General features: G+C 48.3%; 1 protein-coding gene across 7 annotated transcripts in view; it reads left to right on the top strand.

Annotated features, from left to right (window-relative positions):
• The window catches only part of ELF5 (E74 like ETS transcription factor 5), a 42,939-nt gene that overhangs the window by 3,579 nt on the left and 16,043 nt on the right, over nt 1-23,317 (top strand). For 2 of the 7 annotated variants that reach the window (XM_084777139.1, XM_084777144.1), the window contains exon 2: nt 17,700-17,824. In XM_084777139.1, the coding sequence (XP_084633265.1) occupies nt 17,700-17,824 (125 nt within the window). Of the gene's footprint in view, nt 1-11,296; nt 11,435-13,376; nt 13,626-13,691; nt 13,823-17,699; nt 17,825-23,317 lie in introns of those variants that run through there. The other 5 variants (XM_084777141.1, XM_084777140.1, XM_084777138.1 and 2 more) reach the window with 5 other exon arrangements.

Below are 23,317 nucleotides of genomic sequence, written 5' to 3'. Positions count from 1 at the left end.
AGCAGCCAGTGCTTTTAACTGCTGAGCCATGTCCCCAGCCCCCATTTCATTCAGTTGTCCTCAGAACTCTATGAAATAACATTCCTATTCAAATGAGGGAACTGAGGTTCAAAGAGATACAAAAATTCAGCTGCCAAGTTGTTAAAGCTGAGATCTGAGCCCACATCTCTTCACCCCAAGGTCTAGGGTTTTTTCTATATTCATGACCTTTCCTCAGCTGCCTTCGCATCTGGCTTCTGCCCTTAGCAAGGACATGGCTCCCTGTCTAACAGGCACATCTCCTGAAAATGATCAGCCCAGCCCATATCTCACTGGTTCCCAGGAGCCAGAGACATAACTGTCCCTCAAAATGGAAGCAAAGCCTAGCCACTTGCTTTCCTTCATTGAGAAGAAATTAAAACGTAGTTCTTAAGGAGGGATGTAGGTGACAGTGACGTGTGGGACTCTGGGGACACCTGTCTTCAAGAGGCCATGCAAAGATGTGGACCCTGGGCACCTTATTTGGGGCTAGCCACACTCCTAGCAAGGTCTCCTTGGTTTATTAGTTCAAAATACAAATGTGTCCATGTTAATGGGAACTTGTCTGGTGAGGCCAGTCGGCCTCTCGAAGTTAAGGGCCCTCCAGACTTATCAGCAGCAGGAACCCTCAGTCTCCACTTAGGACGTAATGACAAACTCTGTGATAACAGGATGCCAGGAGACTTCAGAATAGTTTTGTAAAATGACACAATGCCTGCTTTCCTGGACAAGTCAATGCTCGCCACTCAGCCCCTACACAGAGCCAACCTCAGAAGAGTTCAGGGTATAATTCAGATCTTTGAACTTTAGTTATTTATTCATTATTTGAGACAGGGTCTCACTATGTAGCCCAGGCTGACCTTACACTGGTGATCCTCTGGACAGCCCCCTTGAGATTGCTTGTGCCATCATGCCTGACCAGACCTCGGTAAATATATGCAACCATGGAAGACAATAAGTGATTGGTGAGAAAAAATATTATTTTAAAATTAGGAGAAGAAACAATGGAATAAATGACCTCCCCCCCCCCCCATAGTGAGCACCAGTTAGTGCACAGAAAAGCTATGGAAATAAAAACAGAACCTGGCATTCTGGGACACTGACCCACTGTCAGTTTGCTGCTGTTTGTCCCCAAAGAGTGACAAAATCTGAGGCTCTTCAATACTGAGGGCTTCTCGACCCAGCAAGACCATAGAGGTGCATTTTGCTCACCGGGAGCTTCCTGTGATAATGATCTAAAGCCAATCCTCTGTGACTAGGGAGTGCTGGAGTTAGCCACACCCCTTCCCTCCTTTATGCTTCCAACTTCCTGCTGGTGCAAACAAGAGCCCCAGTTAAAACACACACACACACACACACACACACACACACACACACACACACACACACACACACACACACTCGCGCGCTGCTGTGCACACCATCCACCCCAGCCCGACTCCCCACCAGTGTACTGTGGTCAGCAGCCTGGGCTCTCAGTTAAGGGGATCTTTTGGAGGAAATTCAGGCTCTGCAACTTAGGTGGTGACCTTGCACAAATCACAGAAGCTCTGAGAGCCTCGGTTTCCTCTTCAATAAAATGGGTATAATAACAGCCCCCACTCCTACGATGGTTAAGCCTGGGCAATAATAACAATCCGTTTTTAGCAGGTCATCACAATCCTTCATTGTCCAGTCTGAATTTCAAAACCCACTGAGCCCCCGCCACCCTTCGCTCACATCCTACAAACCCCTAATTCAAAATTAAGGGTGGAATTATATATTGCCCTCAACTGTACCCCCAACTGTACCCCCATCCCCAAGCCATAACTAGATCTTAACTGTTTTTTAGTTGTTTGTTCAATTTGTTGGTTGGTTTGTTGGTTTGGTTTGGTTTTTCGAGACAGGGTTTCTCTGTGTAGCCTTGGCTGTCCTGGACTTGCTTTGTAGAGCAGGCTAGCCTCGAACTCACAGAGATGAGCCTGCCTCTGCCTCCCAGAGTGCTGGGATTACAGGCATGTGCCAAGATGCTCTGCTGGTCTTACTCATTTTTATATTCACTTTTTATAAATAACATATGCTGATTTGTAATATTTGTTGAGCTTTATACATTACTGTAACTACCAAACTCAGGCACTAATGATTCTGAAATCCAGATAAACTTCATAACTTAGCTGCATATTTAACAAAGTGTTCAAACCCTGAGCTTGTTCTTTAAATGGATAGGCACGATAAAACACATACTCAGTAACATTTTTTTAAAAGGTGTTATTTTATCTTTTAATTAGCGTACAAGATTTAGCAGGTTTCCTTGTGGCACTTTCGTCTGTATTCAGATTTAGTTGATCCAGTCCTAACTTCCTTGCTCTCTGCCATTTCCCCAGTCCCATTCCCAGCATTCCCTCTTCCACTTTCATACCAACTACTCTTCCCCTTCCCTCCACCTTTAAAGCCTCCTTCCCTCCCCCCCCTCCCCCCCCCCCCCCCCGCATGGACCTGTTGTTCTGTTTCACGCCCTCTATCTACACTTACTCATGCACACATACATACATATAAAAATTAAAAGCTAAGCGGCCAAAGAGCTGGCTCAGCAGTTAAGAACCCTGGATACTACTCACAAGGACCTAGGATCAATCCCCAGCACCCACGCTGTGGCTCCTGACCATCTGTGACTGCAATCCCAAGGGTTCCAACATCCTCCTCTAGCCTCTCAGGGTACAAGGACGGCATGCACGTGACATACATACACGGACAAACACACAGGCAGAATACCCATGTATACAAAGTTGATAAGTAAATTAAAACCTTTTCATTAAAGGCTAAGATCCACATATGAGAGGGAATACAGATACAGTATTTGTCTTTCTGATCCTGCGTTACCTCCTAGGCTGATACCATTTCCTCCTCAGCAGCATCTTGAAGAAAAAAAAAAAAAAAAAAAGACTAACTGATAAAGATAGATCTACACAGATCCAGCTACTAATTTCCCCTAGTACTCACCTCCCCTATGCCCACACACTTCCTGCCTCTTCTCTTGACCACAGGCACACTTTTTCATGATGCCTGCAGGAGTAGAGAGTCTAGAAGCCACTATGGTCACACACATCACCAGACTACATGTGTGGTCCTTCCCCCTTGACCTGTGAGGAAATAGGTTCAAAAGGTGAAGTTCTTGCAGGAGGCCAAGTGTCAGGGTTCCTGTTGGAAGATGACTCTTTAAGGAATGTGATTATCTGTTGAGCAGATAAATTGAGCTCATGGCTATGGCTGGAGGGACAGGCCCGCTCCCCACCAAGAGACCAACTGACAACAGCATGGACCAGCACAGGCTCTAAAACACTTTCAGAAAGCAAGCCTCATGCCTACCAGGATGATTTTTGTTGTTAATTGTTGTTTTGGTTTTGGTTTTGGTTTTTTGAGGCAGGGTTTCTCTGTGTTAGCCTGGCTGTCCTGGACTCACTTTGTAGACCAGGATGGCTTCAAACTTACAGCGATCCACCTGTCTTTGCCTCCCAGGTGCTGGGATTAAAGGCATGTACCACCATGCCCTGCTAGGATGATGATGTTTAATAAGAAAAGAACTGGGGGAAAAATCTGTCTCCAAGAGTCCTTCCTTGGAGAGCCTCTCAGATCTGTACCTTTGTGTGGCCATTGTGACTTCAGATTTACCAGCCTGATCCTGAACAAAAAATCTGCAATGAGTTGGCTTCTAGTACCTCTACTGAGAGAAGGAGACAGATAGTCTTTCAGAGTAGTAGCTATTTCACAAACATAGATGTGATTAACCCCTTGTAAAGAGGAAATTAGTATGTTCCATGGCGTTTAATGGTTTTAGCAGAATCTGACTCTATTGTGGATATAACCCATCTGGCCCACATGAAGCCCTGGGTAAGTCAGAGTGGCCTGATCCTATAATTCCATCACTTGGCTGGTAGAGGATCTTGTGTCCATGTTTGTCTTTACAGACTGAGTTTGAAACCACCCTTGGCTTCCTGAGATCCTTTTCCAAAAACAAAAGAAAAAAAATCAAATTCAAGCGTGGTAACACACACTTTTAATCTCAATTCTTGGGGGGCGGGGGTCAAATACAGGTAGGTATAGGTCTCTGTGAGTTCAAAGCCAGCCTGGTCTACATAGAAAGTTCCAGGACAGTCCGTACTGTAGAGCAAAATCCTGTCTGAAAACAAAAACCAAATTCTGTGGCCAAGCGCTGGACTTTTTTCCAGTGTTTGAATTCCATGAAGCATTCTGTGCTGAAAATATACAAAGGCGCATCGCTTTCAAAGCACTGGCAAGAAAGAGGAGGTAGGGGAGAGCCGCCTTGTTGGCCATCTCGACTGAATTGGGATTCTTGGTCAGGAAGAACAATTGAATGGCTAAGGATGGGATAAGATACTCAAAGAGGAAATAAAGAGAAAAAAGAAATCTCAGACTACACAATCAACACACAAATTGCATGTTTACGTCCATGCTGTGAATTTAGAGGTCGTACAGTCTTTACACTTGCTTTCAAACATCATATCAGAAAGTTGGTTCATCTCAACTCAGAGTCATCTCCCCCGGACAGCATAAGCCTGGGAACTGTGGCTGCGTGCTTTCCTGAGTTCAGTACCTGCGAAGTGTTTCACCAGCTGTGTGGTATTAGGCAAGCTACTTGAACTCTCTATACCTGTTTCCTCATCAGTAAATTTTAGGTGTTGATAATGACACATCTCTCAGAGGGATGACGTAATCACCAAATGGCTTAATGCACACAGCCTGCTTAGTTAGTCTGTTCCTAGCACCTAGGAAATGCACCCAGCATAGGGTAGCTGTTAGGGTTATTCAGTACGCTTCTTGGTTTAGCAGACTCACAAAAATGGGGAGGGTCTCAATCAGCAGCTGTATTTCTCCCCAGCCTAATGAAAACTACTGTGTATCAGTAATCATAGTGGATGCCTCACAGATGAAGAAATAGATTCATGATACCTCATCCAATGGCTCCCAGGTGTCAGGTGCCAGGTGCCAGGCATTTGTTGTCATAGCCAGCTACTGACCCCCCAGCCCAAAAATATCCACCAAAACACATTCTGACATTAACTAGTTGAAGCAATAAAACACAGGAAAACAAACACTCGCCACACAGTCTATCCTGAAAATAAAGCCAGAATCACAGGGACTGTCTCCATAGGCTTGGCACTCACCTGCCTACTAGAGGTCTCTCCTAGTAGTCTGCGATCTGCCACAGCTGTTTCTTATCTGTTCACTTTTGTTTTCAGCCTATGCTGCCTGACTAGTGGGGGGTGGGGAGCAGCAGGGGGAGGGCAGTGAAGGTGGCAAGTTAGGGCGGGCCAGGGAGGTGATCTAGAGAGCACTTCCAGGAAAAGCGGCAGACACAAGCCTAATTAGTTCCAGTGAAGGCTTGGATGGGACCCTTCTGCCTCATGTCAAACAACATGTTCTTTAACTCACTTGATTCTGTGTGAGGTGTGTGTGTGTGTGTGTGTGTGTGTGTGTGTGTGTGTGTGTGTGTGTGTTAGCTGTCTTCTTTGCTCCAAGACTCACCCCCAGGGCTCTATATGCAGTGAAATACTCAAAAGGATTTCTACTCTAATTAAGAGAGGAGGTAGTCAATCTCAAGCTGTACTATAGAGCAACAGTAATTAAAACAGCATGGTACTGGCACAGCAATAGGCTGGTTGCCAATGGAATTGAATTGAAGACCCAGAAGTGAATCCACACACATATAGTTACTTGTTTTTTGACAAAGAAGCCAAATCTATTCAATGGAAAAAGGATAGCATCTTCAGCAAATAGTGCTGGTCTAACTGGATGTCTACATGTAGAAAAATGCAGTTAGACTCATATTTGTCACCATGCACAAAACTCAAGTCCAAGTGGATTAAAGACCTCAACATAAAACCAGAGACACTAAATCAGTTAGAAGAAAAAATGGGGAAAAGCCTGGAACACATTGGCACAGGAGACAACTGCTTGAACAGAACACCAACAGCCCAGGCCTTAAAGTCAACAATTAATAAATGGAACCTCATGAGGCTGAGAAGCTTCTGTAAGGCAGGAGACACTATCAACAGAACAAAGAGACAGCCTTCAGACTGGGAAAAGATCTTCACCAACCCTACATCTGACAAAGATCTAATATCCAAAATATATAAAGAACTCAAGAAATTAAACACCACCAAACCAAATAACCCAATTGAAAAATGGGGCTCAGAACTAAACAGAGAATTCTCAACAGAGGAATATCAAATGACTGAAAAACACTTAAAGAAATGCTCAACTTCTTTAGTCATCAGAGAAGTGCAAATCAAAACAACTCTGAGATTCCATCTTACACCCATCAGAATGGCTAAGATCAAAAAATCAAGGGACACCACATGCTGGTGAGGATGTGGAGAAAGAGGAACACTTTTTCATTGCTGGTGGGAATGCAAACTTGTACAACCACTTTGGAAATCTATCTGGCGCTTTCTCAGAAAACTGGGAATAGGGCTTCCTCAAGACCCAGCTATTCCACTCCTTGGAATATACCCAGAAAATGCTCCACCACACAACAAGGACATACGCTCAACCATGTTCACAGAAGCCTTATTCATAATAGCCAGAACCTGCAAACAGCCTGAATGTCCCTCAGTTGAAGAATGGATTTAAAAAAAAAAAACTGTGGTACATTTACACTATGGAATATTACTCAGCTATTAAAAACAAGGAAATCCCAAAATTTGTGGACAAATGAATGGAACTAGATATGACCATACTGAGTGAGTTAACCCAGAAGCAGAAAGACTCACATGGTATATACTCACTTATAATTGGGCACTAGCCCAAAAGGCATGTCCCATGTAAGTCTTCACTTACCAAGAGATTGGGACAGATGTGAGGACATCTTACTGGGACTCTAGGTAAGACGAATATAGGAGATGGGGAAATAGAAGGGTCCAGAGGGTCCTAGAAACCTAAAAGAAGAACATCGTAACGGATGGATAAGGGCCCAGGCGGGGTCTGCTCAAACTATTGCACTAACCAAGGACAATGCAAGTAGTAAACATTGAACCCCTACTCTGATCTAGCCAATGGACAGGACATTCTCCACAGTTATGTGGAGAGCGGGGACTGACTCTGACATGAACTCTGGTGCTCCGTATTTGACCACCTCCTCTTGGTGGGGAGGCCTGATGGCGCTCAAAGAAAGATCAAGCAGGCTACCGAGATGAAACTTGATAGCCTGTGACCATACAGTAGGGGATCATAGACCTAGGGGAGGGGAATAGGGTGAAAGCGGGAGGGAGGGAGGAATGGGAAGATACAAGTGATGGGATAGCAATTGAGTTGTAATCTGAATAAATTAATTAAAAAATATATAAACCTATCATTTTCAGAAAAAAGGTAAAGAGGGGGAGGGTAGTGCTGCAAGTGACCAGGAGACAAGAAGAGGAAGTCTGAGCCGTAGTGAGAGAGACATCCGAAGAGGCCAGGGCTGAAGCCGGATCAAGAGAAGGAGGCCTGTTTCTACAGTGTGGCTTTCACATTGGATAGGCTGCAGTCCGAGCCAGAGCCTGCCCCGAGCCCAGCAGGGTGACCTGCAGCAAGCACCAACACCTGTTTCCATATCATAAAACTAATACAGTGGTGACCATCTCCTAGGGTTACTGTGAAGGACAGGCAAGGTAAGACAGGCAAGCCATCCCAGTACAGCGCTTGGCATATGAACGATGCTGTAAGTGAATGGGACTCCTTCCTCCTCTGCCCAAAAAGCCTACACCAAGAACACCCAGAACTGCCAGAACCTAAAAAGCTGGACTCTGGAGCCAAACAGCGAGGACTGCACAGTGGTCCCTCGGCTACTGCTGTCTTCTCACTAGCTCCATCTGCGTCATCCGAAAACGGGAGATAAGTGGGGTTGAAAGGCTGCCCACAGGTTAACTAATGAAATGTAACAACCAATCGAGCTCGCTGGAACACAGAGTTGGTTCAGGGGGGAGCGTCTCAGGCTCCCCCAGCCAGCAAATGGCGGAGCAGGAATTACAGTCTGAGAGGTCTGTCTCCAGAGCCACCTGGCTTATCTCCTCTGCTGCAAAAATCCAGTGACTAGCTCTGTGAATGTCACTCTGAGGACCTAGAAGGAGAATAGTGAGGGATCCAAATACCTTCAGCTTTTCCTCTGCCACCTGGTCCCCGTCCCTAGCCTCTTGCCTTTCCCACTTTCACATCTCGTCTTCCCCAACATTCATCTTGCAGCTTTCAGATGCTCAGTGACTAAGGTCATCCAAATATCCACTCTAATCAAATTAAGGTAAAATGCGCTGTTTATATTTAGTTGAGTGCAATTTCTCTCTTGTTTTTGTTTTCTATTAATCATCCCTTTTATCTGATGGTCCAGAAGCCTCTAATTTCCCACACAGTCACCCAGAGAGGCTTCATTATACACTCAGGGCCACGAGACAGAGCAGGGTCACTGCCATACCCATCTGCTGCGAGACTAGTTTCCATCTCAGGCAATGGAGGTCATAGGAAAAAATTGCAAATTTCTCCAGAAGATTCTTTTCTGAAAACAATAGCAGACTAGCATATTTTGCTTCGAAACTTTTCCTTGGGGAGACTGTGTATATGTGGACCAGAAACCTGTAACAAGATGGGACAAAGCTCAGCAGTGGAGAAAATAGGGTGCAGGATGATAGGAGTCCCCCCAAAAACCAGACTCAGACAGGGCAGGTGTTAAAACTTGAAGGAATCCCCAAGGGCATCTGAATTCAGTTATTTGCAAATCCTGGTCCTGTGCAGATGCTTTTTTTTTTTTTCAGATGAAATCTTATGCAGAAGATTTAGAGGAAAGCTTTGAGGGTCTTCTTGAGTCCCAGGAGGAAGCATTACACTAACCCCTCTTCCAAGCTCTTGCCCTTCAAACACAGTAGTTTCTAAACTCCTGCCCTAGGGGCTAGAGAGATGGTGCTGTGGATAAAGTACCTGCCTCCCAAGCAGGAGAACTTAAGTTCAAGCCTCGATCCCAAAACCTATACTTTAAAAAAAAAAAAAAAAAAAAAAAAAAGGCCAGGTGTAGCAGCGCCTGCCAGCACCCCAGCACTTGGAGATGGGAGGCCAAGACAGGAGGATCCTGGGAGCTTGTGGCCCAGCTAGTGTGGCTAAGTCAGTGACGTCCAGGTTCAGTGATAGACTGTGTCAAAAACAAAGTGGGGAGGCTGCAGAGAGCTCAAAGTTAAAAGTATCGGGCTGGAGAGATGGCTCAGAGGTTAAGAGCACTGACTGCTCTTTCAGAGGTCCTGAGTTCAATTCCCAGCACCCACATGGTGGCTCTCAACCATCTATAACGTGATCTAATGCCCTCCTCTGTCATGGAGGCAGAGCACTGTATAAATAATAAATAAATAAATCTTTAAAAAAAAAAAAAAAGTTAAAAGTATCTGCTGCTCTTGCAGAGGGCCTGGGTTTGATTCCCAGCACCCACCCACCAGGCAGTCCACAATGTCTGTAACTCCAGGTCCCAGAGATCTGACACTTTCTTCTAGCTTCCACGGGTACCAGACACACATGAGGTAACACATACATACAAGCAGGCAGAAAAAGCATGCATACATATAAAATACAAAATAAGATTTAAAGGTTGTAAAATAAAGCAGGGTTGAGGGTGGTAGAAAATGATACCCAGTGTTGACCTCTGGCCTACATAGGCACACACAGACAGGCAAATGTACAGATACATAAAAACACACAAAAATTTAAAATGCTTTTTGATAATAGAGTCTCACTGTGTGTATCACCCTGGCTGGTCTTAAACTCAGTATTTAGACCAGCCTGGCCTTGAACTCCTGAGTGCTGGGATTAAAAGCACTGTTACACCCAGCAAAATGATTTTGTTGGTTTTGTTTTGTTTTGTTTTGTTTTTCGAGACAGGGTTTTTCTGTGTAGCCCTGGCTGTCCTGGACTCACTTTGTAGACCAGGCTGGCCTCGAACTCACAGCAATCTGCCTCCCAAGTACTGGGATTAAAGGCGTGTACCACCACCGCCTGGTAAAATGATTTCTTTTTAATAACTAACTTAATCCTATTTTCTCTTTTTACTATTGGGAGAATTCCCACTCAGAAAAGCTGGCTCTCCCGCCTAAGGTCACACAGCCAAGTTAGTGTCCTCAGCAGTCCACTTATCTTTCTCCGACTATTTTTCCATGACACATGACTCCTCAACTGAAGTGCCTTTTGTTTCTTGACACCATTCATGTGTTTGCATTTGAGTGTTGGTGCCCATGCCGGGTGTTCCCAAGAAAACCTAACCAACCAGTCTCTGCTTTGGCCTTCAAGCTCCGAGTCTGCAGTTTGGGCATGTCAGCATCCCAGCTGCCTAACATTGAGAGAAGAGTGGTACACATGGCAGAGGGTTACAAACACACATCCCGGAGGACTCCGTGCGCCATCATTTAGATCAGAGAGATCTCCTAAGAAGTAGGCAGTCCTCAGTGAGACAAGTTTGCTGGCGAAGTCAGGACCCCTGGTTCTGGACACTGGAGCTCCAAGGTCCCTCCATATCTCCATCTGTAAAACAAGGGATACTGGGAAAAGGAGAAACCTATGACATGGCTCCTGTAGTCAAACACGATGCCCTTTGGGTGCTTAGAGTGAAAATAATCCAACAATGGCGCTGCCACTGACTCTTCCTGCCCCTTGAGGGGAAGGTCCCCACCAGGATCTGTGGAAGGAAGGGGAATTCTAACATGCTTTATGTGCGCCTGAGGACAGGCTTCCAGGTGATTTGCTGCCGTTCCCAAATATAGCCTTCCCAGCAGCCCAGGCACGGCTTCCATTATTGCAGTAATCTGATGAATGCCGGATACGCTCATTAACTTATGCACAGTAACACAGCCAGAAAATGATGGACCCAGACCTTGATCCCTGCAGCACATTTGTTTGTTTGTTTGTTTTACCACTATCCTACACAGCTCTTTTTTCTTAACACACACACACACAGAGAAAGGTTCAGGACTTGGCCAGCCCAGGCAAAGGCTGCAATGGACAGACATCAGGCCTGAATTTCCCTCCAACTTGCTCAAAGGAGAATGAATGCTCCAGCAAGCACTCCACTTATCTCCCCGGGGCCAAGAATTCTCAGCTTGCTTCCTGGGTCCCTTCACCGGGTGGTGGGTGGTGGGAGCTGGGCACAAAAGCAGGAGAAAGGTGAACTTCCTGCATGTGAGAACCACCACCACCACCACCCCCCACCCCCAAGGAGCCGTGTCACACTGTATGTCACCGTCATCAAAGGGGCTGTGCATAAACCTGAAAAACCAAACGGACCTGTCTGTAGGTGTCACTTATATCACAAGGCTACAGGTGCCTTTATTTCTACCGTCCGCTGGTGCTGGGAGCGTGCCTGCCTTCTCTTGCCTTGAAAGCCTTCTGTCTGGACCTAGCCACCACTTGCCCTCACGTAAGCAGCTTTTCTTTGCTCTTTTGAATGAATTGAACGGGGTGGCAGGGCTCGGAGACTAAGCTGCGGCCTGGGACTGAGTTTCTGTCTCCAGCTCCCACACCAGCCCCTCCAGGAGGCAGTCAGAGTGCCTCTTCCGGGGGTGTTTAACTCAGGATTGACTGCTTGCCGGAGAGATTTTTGTCTCCTCAGGCAAGGTGGCCACCCACCCTCTTCACCGACTCCCACTTCCCCTGGATCCACTACAGCAAAGGCAGTTGAGGAAATGTGTTTCAGGCGCTTAAATTTCTGCCCATCCTTCAGCTGCCTTTGGGAAGGAGCCGGATTCTGCTCACGGAGAACCCACCACCTTCCCCAGCTCTTACCTCACCGCCTCAGAACCCGGGCGCGCGGGGGGGGGGGGGGGGGGGGGGAGGGGGGCAGGGGGGGGAAGGGGGCCTGCTCACCATGCTACCCTTCTTGATACAGAGAATGGTATTATTACAGTTTGGGGCATTTTTCAAGAGTTCGTACAAAATCGTTTAAAGGAATTCCGTGTGGCCCTCTCCCAGGCCCTTACAACAGAATACTTCCTGAAAAACATTGGTTGGGGTTTTTTTCCACTGTGTTTTCAAACCATATCAATCTCTGCGTGTTTTCAGGGGTTTTTGTGCGTTCGCCCCCCCTACTGGCAACAACTGGAAACACATGCTCTCCCTTCATATGCGTTTCGTGCTGAGAATTTAAGACAAAAAAAATGTCCTAGATCCATTACGCACTTCGTATCCATTTTACAGACGGGACAACTGAGGTACAAGAAGGCCCAGTAATTTATGGAGCCGGCTCTGTGTTGTAATCCAAAGACCTCGACCCAGCCTGTTGTCCGCTCATCCATGTGAAAGTTTAATTCTTCTGCCTTCTTGCTCTCTGCAAGGGTTTTTCCATGACTCAACATATTTGGGACAGCAGCTTTTACAGTCTGGTTGCCTCTTCTCAAAAGCCTCCGGAGTGAAACTATTTAGCTACTCTATCGATATTGAATGGTTTTATTAAATCCTCAGGATGTTCGGAGGTCTGTGTGTTAAAAATGTCCGTCCTAAAGATGAGGAAGTAGGTTCTTAGACAGTCATGAGCGCTTACAGAGTAGCAGACCGGAATGAAAAAAAAAAAAACCTTGTAGCATGCATGCTACATCAGAAATTGCAGCAGGCTAAGTAGTTAGAGGCTGTTCCCCCACCCCCCATCACTTGCGTTGTGAGTACCACAAGCAACATTTATTCCCCATGTCCTTAACCTAAAACGTAATGATCTTTGCATTAAAGCCCACAGCTTCCGTCTATGGGCTTCCAGAAAAATAGCTAAGAACAAACAAAGGAAGTCCTAAATAAGCTAAAGAAAAACTGAAGAATTACTCGGATAAGCCATCAACAAGTTGGTTCCCACAATGCTGTGGTTGCTTCCAGAACAAATACTCAAGAACCCAGCCCACAAGCCTCCCTTTGCTTGCAAGTGTTGAAATCCCCTTACTGAGGCCTCGGCAGCCCGCCCTTCTAAAAGAACCCAAAGGGTGGGAAAGGAACACTCCTTGTCTGTAAGACTCTGGACCCAGGGAACACTCAGGTGTCGTGGAGCTTTAGAAAAGAAAAAGCATTTCTCTACTCGTTGGCACTGCCCAGATGGTAGAATTTTGGAAGGGCTTTCTCTGTCCCCTCTTCTTTATTTTACACTGGTGTGGCTTTGTTCAAAGACGTTTTGGCAAAGAAATAGCCAGTGCCTGTCCCCCTGACATTCAGGAGGTAGAAGCAAGAGGATTGCCTCAAGTTTGAGGAACAGGGAGGGGGAAGGGAGAAAAGAAATGGAAAGGAAAGGAGAGAGATAGCCTAAGTGTAGCTGCTTAATTGGGTAGGTTTTTGGTCACATGGCCAAAATGAGCTTGCTGATCTCGGCCAGGGGCAAGGAGGAATTTTCCTCCTCTGGCAAATTGGTCAAGACTGGGTGGTTTGCGCCTTTGCCTCTCTCCTCCGGTGGTTCAGGCCATGAGCCCTGTACCTATTATTTCTCCATTAGTTTGTAAGTGAAACAGAAGCCCATAGGCCTGGCTCTGTGGCTGGGTGGACCTGTGCGTACGCGTGGTGCGTGAGCTTGCTCCGAAAAGGGATAGAAAGTCGCTGGAGGCTCTCAAGCTCCAGACCAGCCCTGACTCACTGCAAAGGTACCTATAATCAGCATTCTCACCTGTAGAAGATTGCTCGCCTGATTCTACCACCCTGGGGTGATCAGACCGATCTTTTTGGTGCCGTTCATACCTTACTTATGAGGCAACCGGAGTGGTAATTAATCTGGGAGAAACTGCTTCCTTCTGTTGTTGGTCTGCTGAAAGTCAGGGCGTGAGGGTCCGGAACATCTAAGGTACCTGGCTAGTTGTCCAACCCGGCTTAAGAGGGAGTGAGGAGGGACCCTGTGGGCTTTCTGGGGCTGCGGCTTCCATCTGGGGTGGCACTGGCTGTGTTGTGCTTATTTGGGGACTTCACCTGACCAAAGTGCAAATGTTATCAACATGGCCGCACGTGTGTACACGTGTCCAGGTTTGGAAGCGTAGGGGCTGATCGGATGAGTACCTATAGAAAATCACAAAGGCGGGCTGACCTTGATTGAGTCCGTCTCTTAGTGTCTTCCCGTCCGAGGTGAAGAACTGAGGTCTGGAGAGGTGCAAGAGGCAGGAAAGATAATTTCTCCAGGTTCGGAGCGCTTTCCATAACAACAAGCCAGAGCACGGCTAGACCAGTAGACCCAGCAACCTCCTTATATCCCCTTTTTTGGCCGGCGCAATGGTAGGCCTATCTAACCCACTTCCTTTCTGCCTTGTTTTCATTATCACCCTCCCCTCGGAGTCTTTTGTCACCTCCATACCCACTAAGAATGGCTGGGCAAACCCAGACCTGGTCTTGTATATTGCTTGTTCAGAGAGTCTCACTGAGACGAGGGCCCCACACAGCCAAAATTCACAATTACTGCAAGCACCTCCCAGGGCCTAAAGAGAAGGTGCCGCCGAACACAAAGCAGCCTTTATTCCCGAACTCGCACACCTAGTGCATGCTGGCTAAGTAGCCATGGCCTTTTGCGGTGGAGCTTAGACTTAATGCCTCCTCTTACTACAATAGCAAAACAAAACAGAAAGAAAGAAATGTTCACTGCTTTCATAAAAGATCACCTCCACCCCAAAGAAGCAAGAAATAACTGCGGATGGAAAACAGCATGGCATTTAGCAGAGGGAGGCCTCTATGAAAACGTAATGGGTATAATTTGCCATAAAAGTAATTATCAAGGGGAGCTGAATCCATTATTGTGTTCAGAGCTGGAGAGATTACGGATTAAGGAGGTGGGCTGGCATCAGGGGGCAGTGGTGGGGGTGGGGGGCGATCCTTAAAGGAGGTAAACACCCTACTGATCAAAAATAGTCCTAAGCTTTATAAGATCCAGTTTAATTTGCCAAATAACGTTCTTGTTAAATATGAAATGTCTTCTATATGTTAGGCATGGATGAGGAAGGGCAAAGTCATGGTTGAGTTAATCTTTGGAAGATGCTCTATGGACTTTGAGGACCAGAGACTGTGCTCTGTTGTCTTCCATTTGGGGCCTACCTCTCCTTTCTCCAAATGCAGCGAAGGTCATGTCAAAGGTGTTCTGGGCATCCAGCTCAAAAGGGGTGAGGCTCTTCCTAATCCTTTGCTCACATTGAGACTACTTTTCAGAAGTCGAGCTCTGACTAAGAAAGATATATTCAGTTTTAACCCTGCTCCCTGACACCCCCAACCCCCGTCCCTGTACAGATGCAAGGCATAAAGCTGGCCAGTCCATGGGAAAATCCAAGCCCAAACTCACGAAGCTTTGACTTCTGTTTGATAGACCCCCAGCTGAGATCCATGTCTGTGATAACTGCTGGGCCCATTAACCCTGTCCAAGTATCAAGAAAAAGGCTTCCTAGTTGGGGCGTGGGCAATGTACAGGCGCTGGCCCAGAAAGGGTATACACAATTAAGAACCCACACTCTATCTTTTCTTTATACCTAGCATACAGATCTTCTGCACGCTGAATGGTGATCGTGATGGGAGATCTGGGAGCATCTCAAAAGATCACTGTGACTCTTAGTATCATTATATAAGCGTGCCTGGCATGATGCTGTGCCTTCAGATCGGGAAGATAGCAGGCCACCTGGGAAACCCAGGGCCTCCCTCCAGCTTAACCCAGCTGTCCATTATGGTGTGACCTTGAGCAAGTGTCAAAGGCTCCCTGTCAAATGGCAGAGTGTATTTTCCAGCCCTGGTACTACAGCACCAGTGAAGCAGGAGGTCATTTTACAGAGGTTGGTAAATCCCTCAAAGGGCCGGGCAGTAAATAGTTTATGATTCTCTGGCCAAAAGACAAAAATCGAGAATGCTAAGTAAACATGTATTTCAAAAGCTAAAAGGATTTCTGGCATCAAGATAAGTAAAGAAAGGAGCTGTGGGCTGGACTGGCTTCAGGTTGTAGGTAACTAACTAACGCTTGAGTTAGGGGTGCATGGATGAGCCATTTCTATTTGGGAATAGACATTCATTTTTATGTACATTAAAAGAATACTAGCTTTCCCTTTATAATGACAATATAAAGTTTTCCTTTTAAAGACACGTTCACTTGATTGAAAGAAAGAAAAAAGAAAAAGTGGCTTTCCAAAATTGTTTATTTATTGTATTTAGAGAAGCAAGTGGGTTCAGTAAATATTACCTTGGTAACAAGCAAATAACTGCAGCTTAGAGAACACTAAATGACGGAGAAACATTCATACCTTACAATTGTATCTGACAATGTCCCTTGACCTGGAATCTTTTGCCCAGGTGTTTGCCTGTGCTATGATTTTGAGCTGCTGTGTCCTCCCTGTGAATTGAGTTTGAACCAGTTTATCTTATTAACTTTATTTCAAGAATTAAAAAAAAAAAAAATACAAACCCTGAGGTGACACACGCCCTTAATCCCAGTAAAGGCAGGCGGATCTCTAAGTTTGAGGCCAGCCTGGTCTACAAAGTGAGTCCAAGACAGCCAAGGCTACACAGAGAAACCCTGTCTCGAAAAACCAAAAAATAAAATAAAATCTTCCAAACATGACTTTTCACCCTGAATTGAGGGAATATAGACTGCAGCACAAGAGTAGCATTTGAGCCTATGGGAAGCAGCAAAGAGGAGGTTGGCAGTGCAAGAACCCGCTGTCTTCTGTGCAGTCTCGGCCTTTGCTTGAGCTCCCCTCCTACCACCATAATTCGCCCGGGGAGCAGAGTGCAGCAGTTAGGATCAGTGACTTTCCACGTGGCTCCACCTGAGCTGTCACTCAAATCCCATCTCCTGTCAGCTGGGTTGTCTTGCTACCCGGACTCCCAGAGCCCCCATCCTTCATTCATCAAACAGAACCTTTCCCAGCACCTATCAGAGTGTTTGCTCTGAGGAAAGTACTAGAGGATGTAGTACAGTGCTCTCCTCGCCATACTCCTGGAGGAGGATGTACTGGACCATGCAGAATTCTCCCAGTGTCGGGAATGCAATATGGCATACCTCCTGCAGAAACAGAGCTCTTGGGAGGGCCTGGGATTTGCCCCAGCATAGTGATATCGCGTCAAGGTATCACGTAAATATTCACTAACTAGAATAAATTAACTAGAACTGTAACATAGTGGAGTGTGTGTGTGCATGTGTGTGTGTGTGTGTGTGTGTGTGTGTGTGTTCACATGCACATGTCTAATGCATACAAATCTTTACGACATTTTTGTTGGGAAATAAGAATGTGGCAAACACATGCACATGCTAACAGAAACTTTCAGAGCCGTCTGATTTCAGCATTCTGGATGGAATCACGCAGGGTAATGCTTGGTGCATTTTTCAAGGTGCACTTTTAAATATCATATGTCAGGCATGAACAAAGAGAAAAACTCCATAAAGAGGAAGGATTGCACAATTCAAGTGTCTGTCCTCAAATCCCAGCTCTCCAGCTTTCTTGTCATGTTACTTGGGCAACTGTCTCAACTCCTTTGGCTCAGTTTTCTCATAGCTGCAATGAGAATAGGCAGGATGTGGTGAGGACTAAAGAGCGCTGTCTATGTAAAGCACACCATGGGACTAAAGAGCGCTGTCTATGTAAAGCACACCATGGGAGTGCCTTATCAAAAAAAACAAGGGCCATTCTATTGGGAGTTTCCCTACCACGTGGCTTCTGGACACCTGTGTTCCATGCATCCTCACTGCCTCTCTGATATTCCAGGGTGATGTTGGACTCCGTAACCCATAGCGCCTTCCTGCCCAACACATCCTACTGTGACCCCCTGATGTCTTGGACCGATTTGTACAGCAATGAAGAGTATTACCCTGCCTTTGAGCATCAGACAGGTGCGTTACATCTGGGGGTTCCCATTCAAGGGCTGGGCTCTGGCAGGATGTATGGATCTAAGGTAGCCGGGAAATGCCAGTACTCAAAGCAGATGCTGGTGGAAAGCCAGGGGGAAGGAAGCACAGCCTTGTACAGAAAGAAAACATTAGAATCCTCAATCCTACTTCTTCCTAGTCCTCCATAAACTACACAGCCTGCTTCAAAGTAATGCTCAGTAAGCATGAACCCCCTGCCCGTCCTAAGGCCTCCTCCCCACTTTCTCCTTCTCCTTCCCAAACCCCCAGCTCAGTACCTAAAAGGGAAGCTTGAGGTCCTAAGTGAATCTTATTGCAGATGGAGGCCAACTGAGCTTTGCCCCAGAAACCCTCTAAGGCCTATATGTCTGAGTAAGTGCTTGGGTGACTGCATGTCCCAGAAAACCCTGCTGGCTGCTGGCATGGCAGGTGCAGACCCACTGGGTGATGCGAGCACCAATGAAGCTGTCGATCCTCATGGAGACTTAAACTCTGAGCACACCAGCCTAGCCAGGTCTGAGCCTAGCATCTAGAAGTGATCAGAAGGGGCCCAGCCTATGGCGTGCTGCACATAGCCACTACCAGAAGGAAGACCATGCCTGTAGAGGTGCTGGTGCATACCCAGAATTGAAGTGATTCCTAACTTACACAGTAACATACCCATTCCTACCCCCATACACATACATACAAACATACATGCACACACAAATCTCTCACTCTCAGATGAAAGGCCTATCACATCTGCCAACCCATGGTCTGCAGTCCACAGGCAGTGAACGTGACTCAACACAATCTGATGTATATATATATATAGTCAGTGGGCGGGAACATCCCAAGAAGTACCTGGGTTCCCTGAAAGATGGTGAGAACTGTAGTTCACCTCTTTCTCTCAAAAGGTTTGGATAAGAAGTTAACTTGAAAAGAAGAAAATGAAGTCTTTGGGGGTAGTACCTGTTCTCCCCAGATGACATTGGGGTGGCAGTAGGGAAATGGCCTTACCACTGCCCACACACACCCTGAGTACAGGAACAGTAGCTTCTGTAGTTGACAAGAGTCTAGGCTGTGGTTCCACACGACCTTAAAGCGAAGAGTGGCTTTGACACGACCTGCTCCAGCTTAACCTCTCACGTCTAGTCTCCTCTTTGATGGGGATAATAATTATGCTATAGGCTGGCAACAACAAAATGCAAGGCTACTTCCAGCTGTGGGTAAAGAGAAAGTTCTAGAGCTGATGGTTGTGCTGAAGTTTGCATGACCATGTGACCATACTACATGTCACTAAGTGTACACTTTAAAAAGATAAAAATAGTATTATGTTTGGCATATTTTACCACAATAAAAAATATAGTCCATTAACAGAAGTTATTATCAATGGAATTGACCATGTAACTTACTTCTGTACACCCTTGGATTCCCAGGGCAGCCCTCCACAGATTTGGCATTTCTATTAGTGTGATGAAAGGTGAGACAATGTCATTGCTAGGATTATTCCAGAAGTGTCTATGAATCCTGCATCAAGAGACATCATAAACAAACTTTTCTCACCACCATTTTTAAAAATTGAAATATCTCCATCAAGATACAAGACCAATGAAAATAAAATATCATTTCCTTTCCCAACAAGAACATCAACAACAGAGAAGTGACACATGGGTCTGAGTCTATAAAAGCCTCCTCTACCAGGAGTAGACGCGGGGTAGTCAGGATAGCCTGACCACTTACTTCCCCTTAAAGCATGTCTCCTTGCTGCCTCAAAGATCTCCATTCGAGTCTGTGTCTAGGGAGCAGGTCCTAATGAGAGCTTCCTGTGGGTATCTGGCCTCAAGTGTGGGCTCTGCCACTCAACCAGCCAAGTGACAGCCAACAAGCTGTTTGACACATTTTTCTTCTCCAAAATAGGATCCAATACCTAACCCTGGGAGTGTAAAATAAGAGGAATATATGATCGGGCATTTGGACAGGCGCCTGGCATTTGTCAGGTGATGGTCTCAGCCAGAGGCACCTCACAACCCCTAGACAGGTAGAAAACATCCATTGCCTTCCAGTCTCCGTTCTTCAACCCGGATCTCAGTAGTGATCCTCCTGAGTCTTGGACTGAGACCAAAGGCAGAGGACAGGGAGAGAAGTGATGCGCCCTCTGACAAGTGCAGTCTAGGTGAGGGTCGGCTCAGCTGTTTTCAGACTTTGCAAATGACTTCAGCAGAGAGCAGCTGAACCTGTGTTCTCACCACAATGGGTTCTGCCCTGCTCTCTGAAGCAGAGTCTTCACTTGACTGCACTAAATTGGAAAAGGCACAGTCACAGAGTGCAAAATACTCTAGAACTTCGTTCATTTACCTTGGCCTTGATTACAGCTTTTTCAAAATAGAGAATTGTCAGTTAGACAATGTATTCAAGTAGAAAGTCTGTACTTTACATGCATATATGTGTGTGTTACAATATATATAAGTACATATATATATCATATATAAATGTACATATATATGTATATGTATATTTTGCCATAGTAAAATATAATCCATTAACATATAACATATATGTATATATGTTATATATATATATATATTTTTTTTTTTTTTTGAGACAGGGTCTCATTTTGTAGACCAGGCTGGCCTTCAACTCCAGCTACCTGCCTCTGTCTTCCCAGTGGTGGGATTAAAAGCACATGCCACCATAACAGGTTTCCCATGCATATATTCTTTAAAGATTATATATCCAATTAAGTTCCAATAGTCTACTTTCTAAAAAGTTCTGGCCTCACTCCTACTTCGTGGAGCTCCACCCTAGATGCCCTCCTCCACACACACCTCTTCTCTGCCTTTCAAAACAGCCATGACAACATGTGGCACCTCCTGCACTTTCGGATTTTATTTATGCTTTTTTTTCCCCCCCCCCACAGCAAGCTTTCTAGACTGGGGAAGCCCTAGAGAATTAGTTGCAGGGGACGCCTCAAGCCTGCCATAGTGCAGAGCCTGGTCTGACAGTGGAGAAAACTAGGTCCCGGCTCTCCCCTCTCTGTCCCCACTCTCAGGCTCTCCCCTCTCTGTCCCCACTCTCAGGCTCTCCCCTCTGTGTCCCCACTCTCAGGCTCTCCCCTCTGCGTCCCCACTCTCAGGCTCTCCCCTCTGTGTCCCCACTCTCAGGCTCTCCCCTCTCTGTCCCCACTCTCAGGCTCTCCCCTCTGTGTCCCCACTCTCAGGCTCTCCCCCCTGCGTCCCCACTCTCAGGCTCTCCCCCCTGTGTCCCCACTCTCAGGCTCTCCCCCCTGCGTCCCCACTCTCAGGCTCTCCCCTCTGCGTCCCCACTCTCAGGCTCTGCCCCCTGCGTCCCCACTCTCAGGCTCTCCCCCCTGCTTCCCCACTCTCAGGCTCTCCCCCCTGCTTCCCCACTCTCAGGCTCTCCCCCCTGCGTCCCCACTCTCAGGCTCTCCCCCCTGCTTCCCCACTCTCAGGCTCTCCCCCCTGCGTCCCCACTCTCAGGCTCTCCCCCCTGCGTCCCCACTCTCAGGCTCTCCCCCCTGCGTCCCCACTCTCAGGCTCTCCCCTCTGCGTCCCCACTCTCAGGCTCTCCCCTCTGCGTCCCCACTCTCAGGCTCTCCCCCCTGCGTCCCCACTCTCAGGCTCTCCCCCCTGCGTCCCCACTCTCAGGCTCTCCCCTCTGCGTCCCCACTCTCAGGCTCTCCCCTCTGCGTCCCCACTCTCAGGCTCTCCCCCTGCGTCCCCACTCTCAGGCTCTCCCCCCTGCGTCCCCACTCTCAGGCTCTCCCCTCTGCGTCCCCACTCTCAGGCTCTCCCCTCTGTGTCCCCACTCTCAGGCTCTCCCCCCTGCGTCCCCACTCTCAGGCTCTCCCCCCTGTGTCCCCACTCTCAGGCTCTCCCCCCTGTGTCCCCACTCTCAGGCTCTCCCCCCTGTGTCCCCACTCTCAGGCTCTCCCCTCTGCGTCCCCACTCTCAGGCTCTCCCCTCTGTGTCCCCACTCTCAGGCTCTCCCCCCTGTGTCCCCACTCTCAGGCTCTCCCCTCTGTGTCCCCACTCTCAGGCTCTCCCCCCTGTGTCCCCACTCTCAGGCTCTCCCCCCTGTGTCCCCACTCTCAGGCTCTCCCCTCTGCGTCCCCACTCTCAGGCTCTCCCCTCTGCGTCCCCACTCTCAGGCTCTCCCCTCTGCGTCCCCACTCTCAGGCTCTCCCCTCTGTGTCCCCACTCTCAGGCTCTCCCCCCTGTGTCCCCACTCTCAGGCTCTCCCCCCTGTGTCCCCACTCTCAGGCTCTCCCCTCTGCGTCCCCACTCTCAGGCTCTCCCCTCTGTGTCCCCACTCTCAGGCTCTCCCCCCTGTGTCCCCACTCTCAGGCTCTCCCCTCTGTGTCCCCACTCTCAGGCTCTCCCCCCTGTGTCCCCACTCTCAGGCTCTCCCCCCTGTGTCCCCACTCTCAGGCTCTCCCCTCTGCGTCCCCACTCTCAGGCTCTCCCCTCTGTGTCCCCACTCTCAGGCTCTCCCCCCTGTGTCCCCACTCTCAGGCTCTCCCCCCTGTGTCCCCACTCTCAGGCTCTCCCCCCTGTGTCCCCACTCTCAGGCTCTCCCCCCTGCTTCCCCACTCTCAGGCTCTCCCCCCTGCGTCCCCACTCTCAGGCTCTCCCCCCTGCGTCCCCACTCTCAGGCTCTCCCCCCTGCGTCCCCACTCTCAGGCTCTCCCCTCTGCGTCCCCACTCTCAGGCTCTCCCCTCTGCGTCCCCACTCTCAGGCTCTCCCCCCTGCGTCCCCACTCTCAGGCTCTCCCCCCTGCGTCCCCACTCTCAGGCTCTCCCCTCTGCGTCCCCACTCTCAGGCTCTCCCCTCTGCGTCCCCACTCTCAGGCTCTCCCCCCTGCGTCCCCACTCTCAGGCTCTCCCCCCTGCGTCCCCACTCTCAGGCTCTCCCCTCTGCGTCCCCACTCTCAGGCTCTCCCCTCTGTGTCCCCACTCTCAGGCTCTCCCCCCTGCGTCCCCACTCTCAGGCTCTCCCCCCTGTGTCCCCACTCTCAGGCTCTCCCCCCTGTGTCCCCACTCTCAGGCTCTCCCCCCTGTGTCCCCACTCTCAGGCTCTCCCCTCTGCGTCCCCACTCTCAGGCTCTCCCCTCTGTGTCCCCACTCTCAGGCTCTCCCCCCTGTGTCCCCACTCTCAGGCTCTCCCCTCTGTGTCCCCACTCTCAGGCTCTCCCCCCTGTGTCCCCACTCTCAGGCTCTCCCCCCTGTGTCCCCACTCTCAGGCTCTCCCCTCTGCGTCCCCACTCTCAGGCTCTCCCCTCTGTGTCCCCACTCTCAGGCTCTCCCCTCTGCGTCCCCACTCTCAGGCTCTCCCCTCTGTGTCCCCACTCTCAGGCTCTCCCCCCTGTGTCCCCACTCTCAGGCTCTCCCCCCTGTGTCCCCACTCTCAGGCTCTCCCCTCTGCGTCCCCACTCTCAGGCTCTCCCCTCTGTGTCCCCACTCTCAGGCTCTCCCCCCT

The sequence above is a fragment of the Acomys minous genome (assembly GCF_964271855.1).
Source record: "Acomys minous genome assembly, chromosome: 3".
Lineage (NCBI taxonomy): Eukaryota > Metazoa > Chordata > Mammalia > Rodentia > Muridae > Acomys > Acomys minous.
Note: the sequence above shows the minus strand (reverse complement) of the source record. Positions and strands in the feature narration are given on the sequence as shown.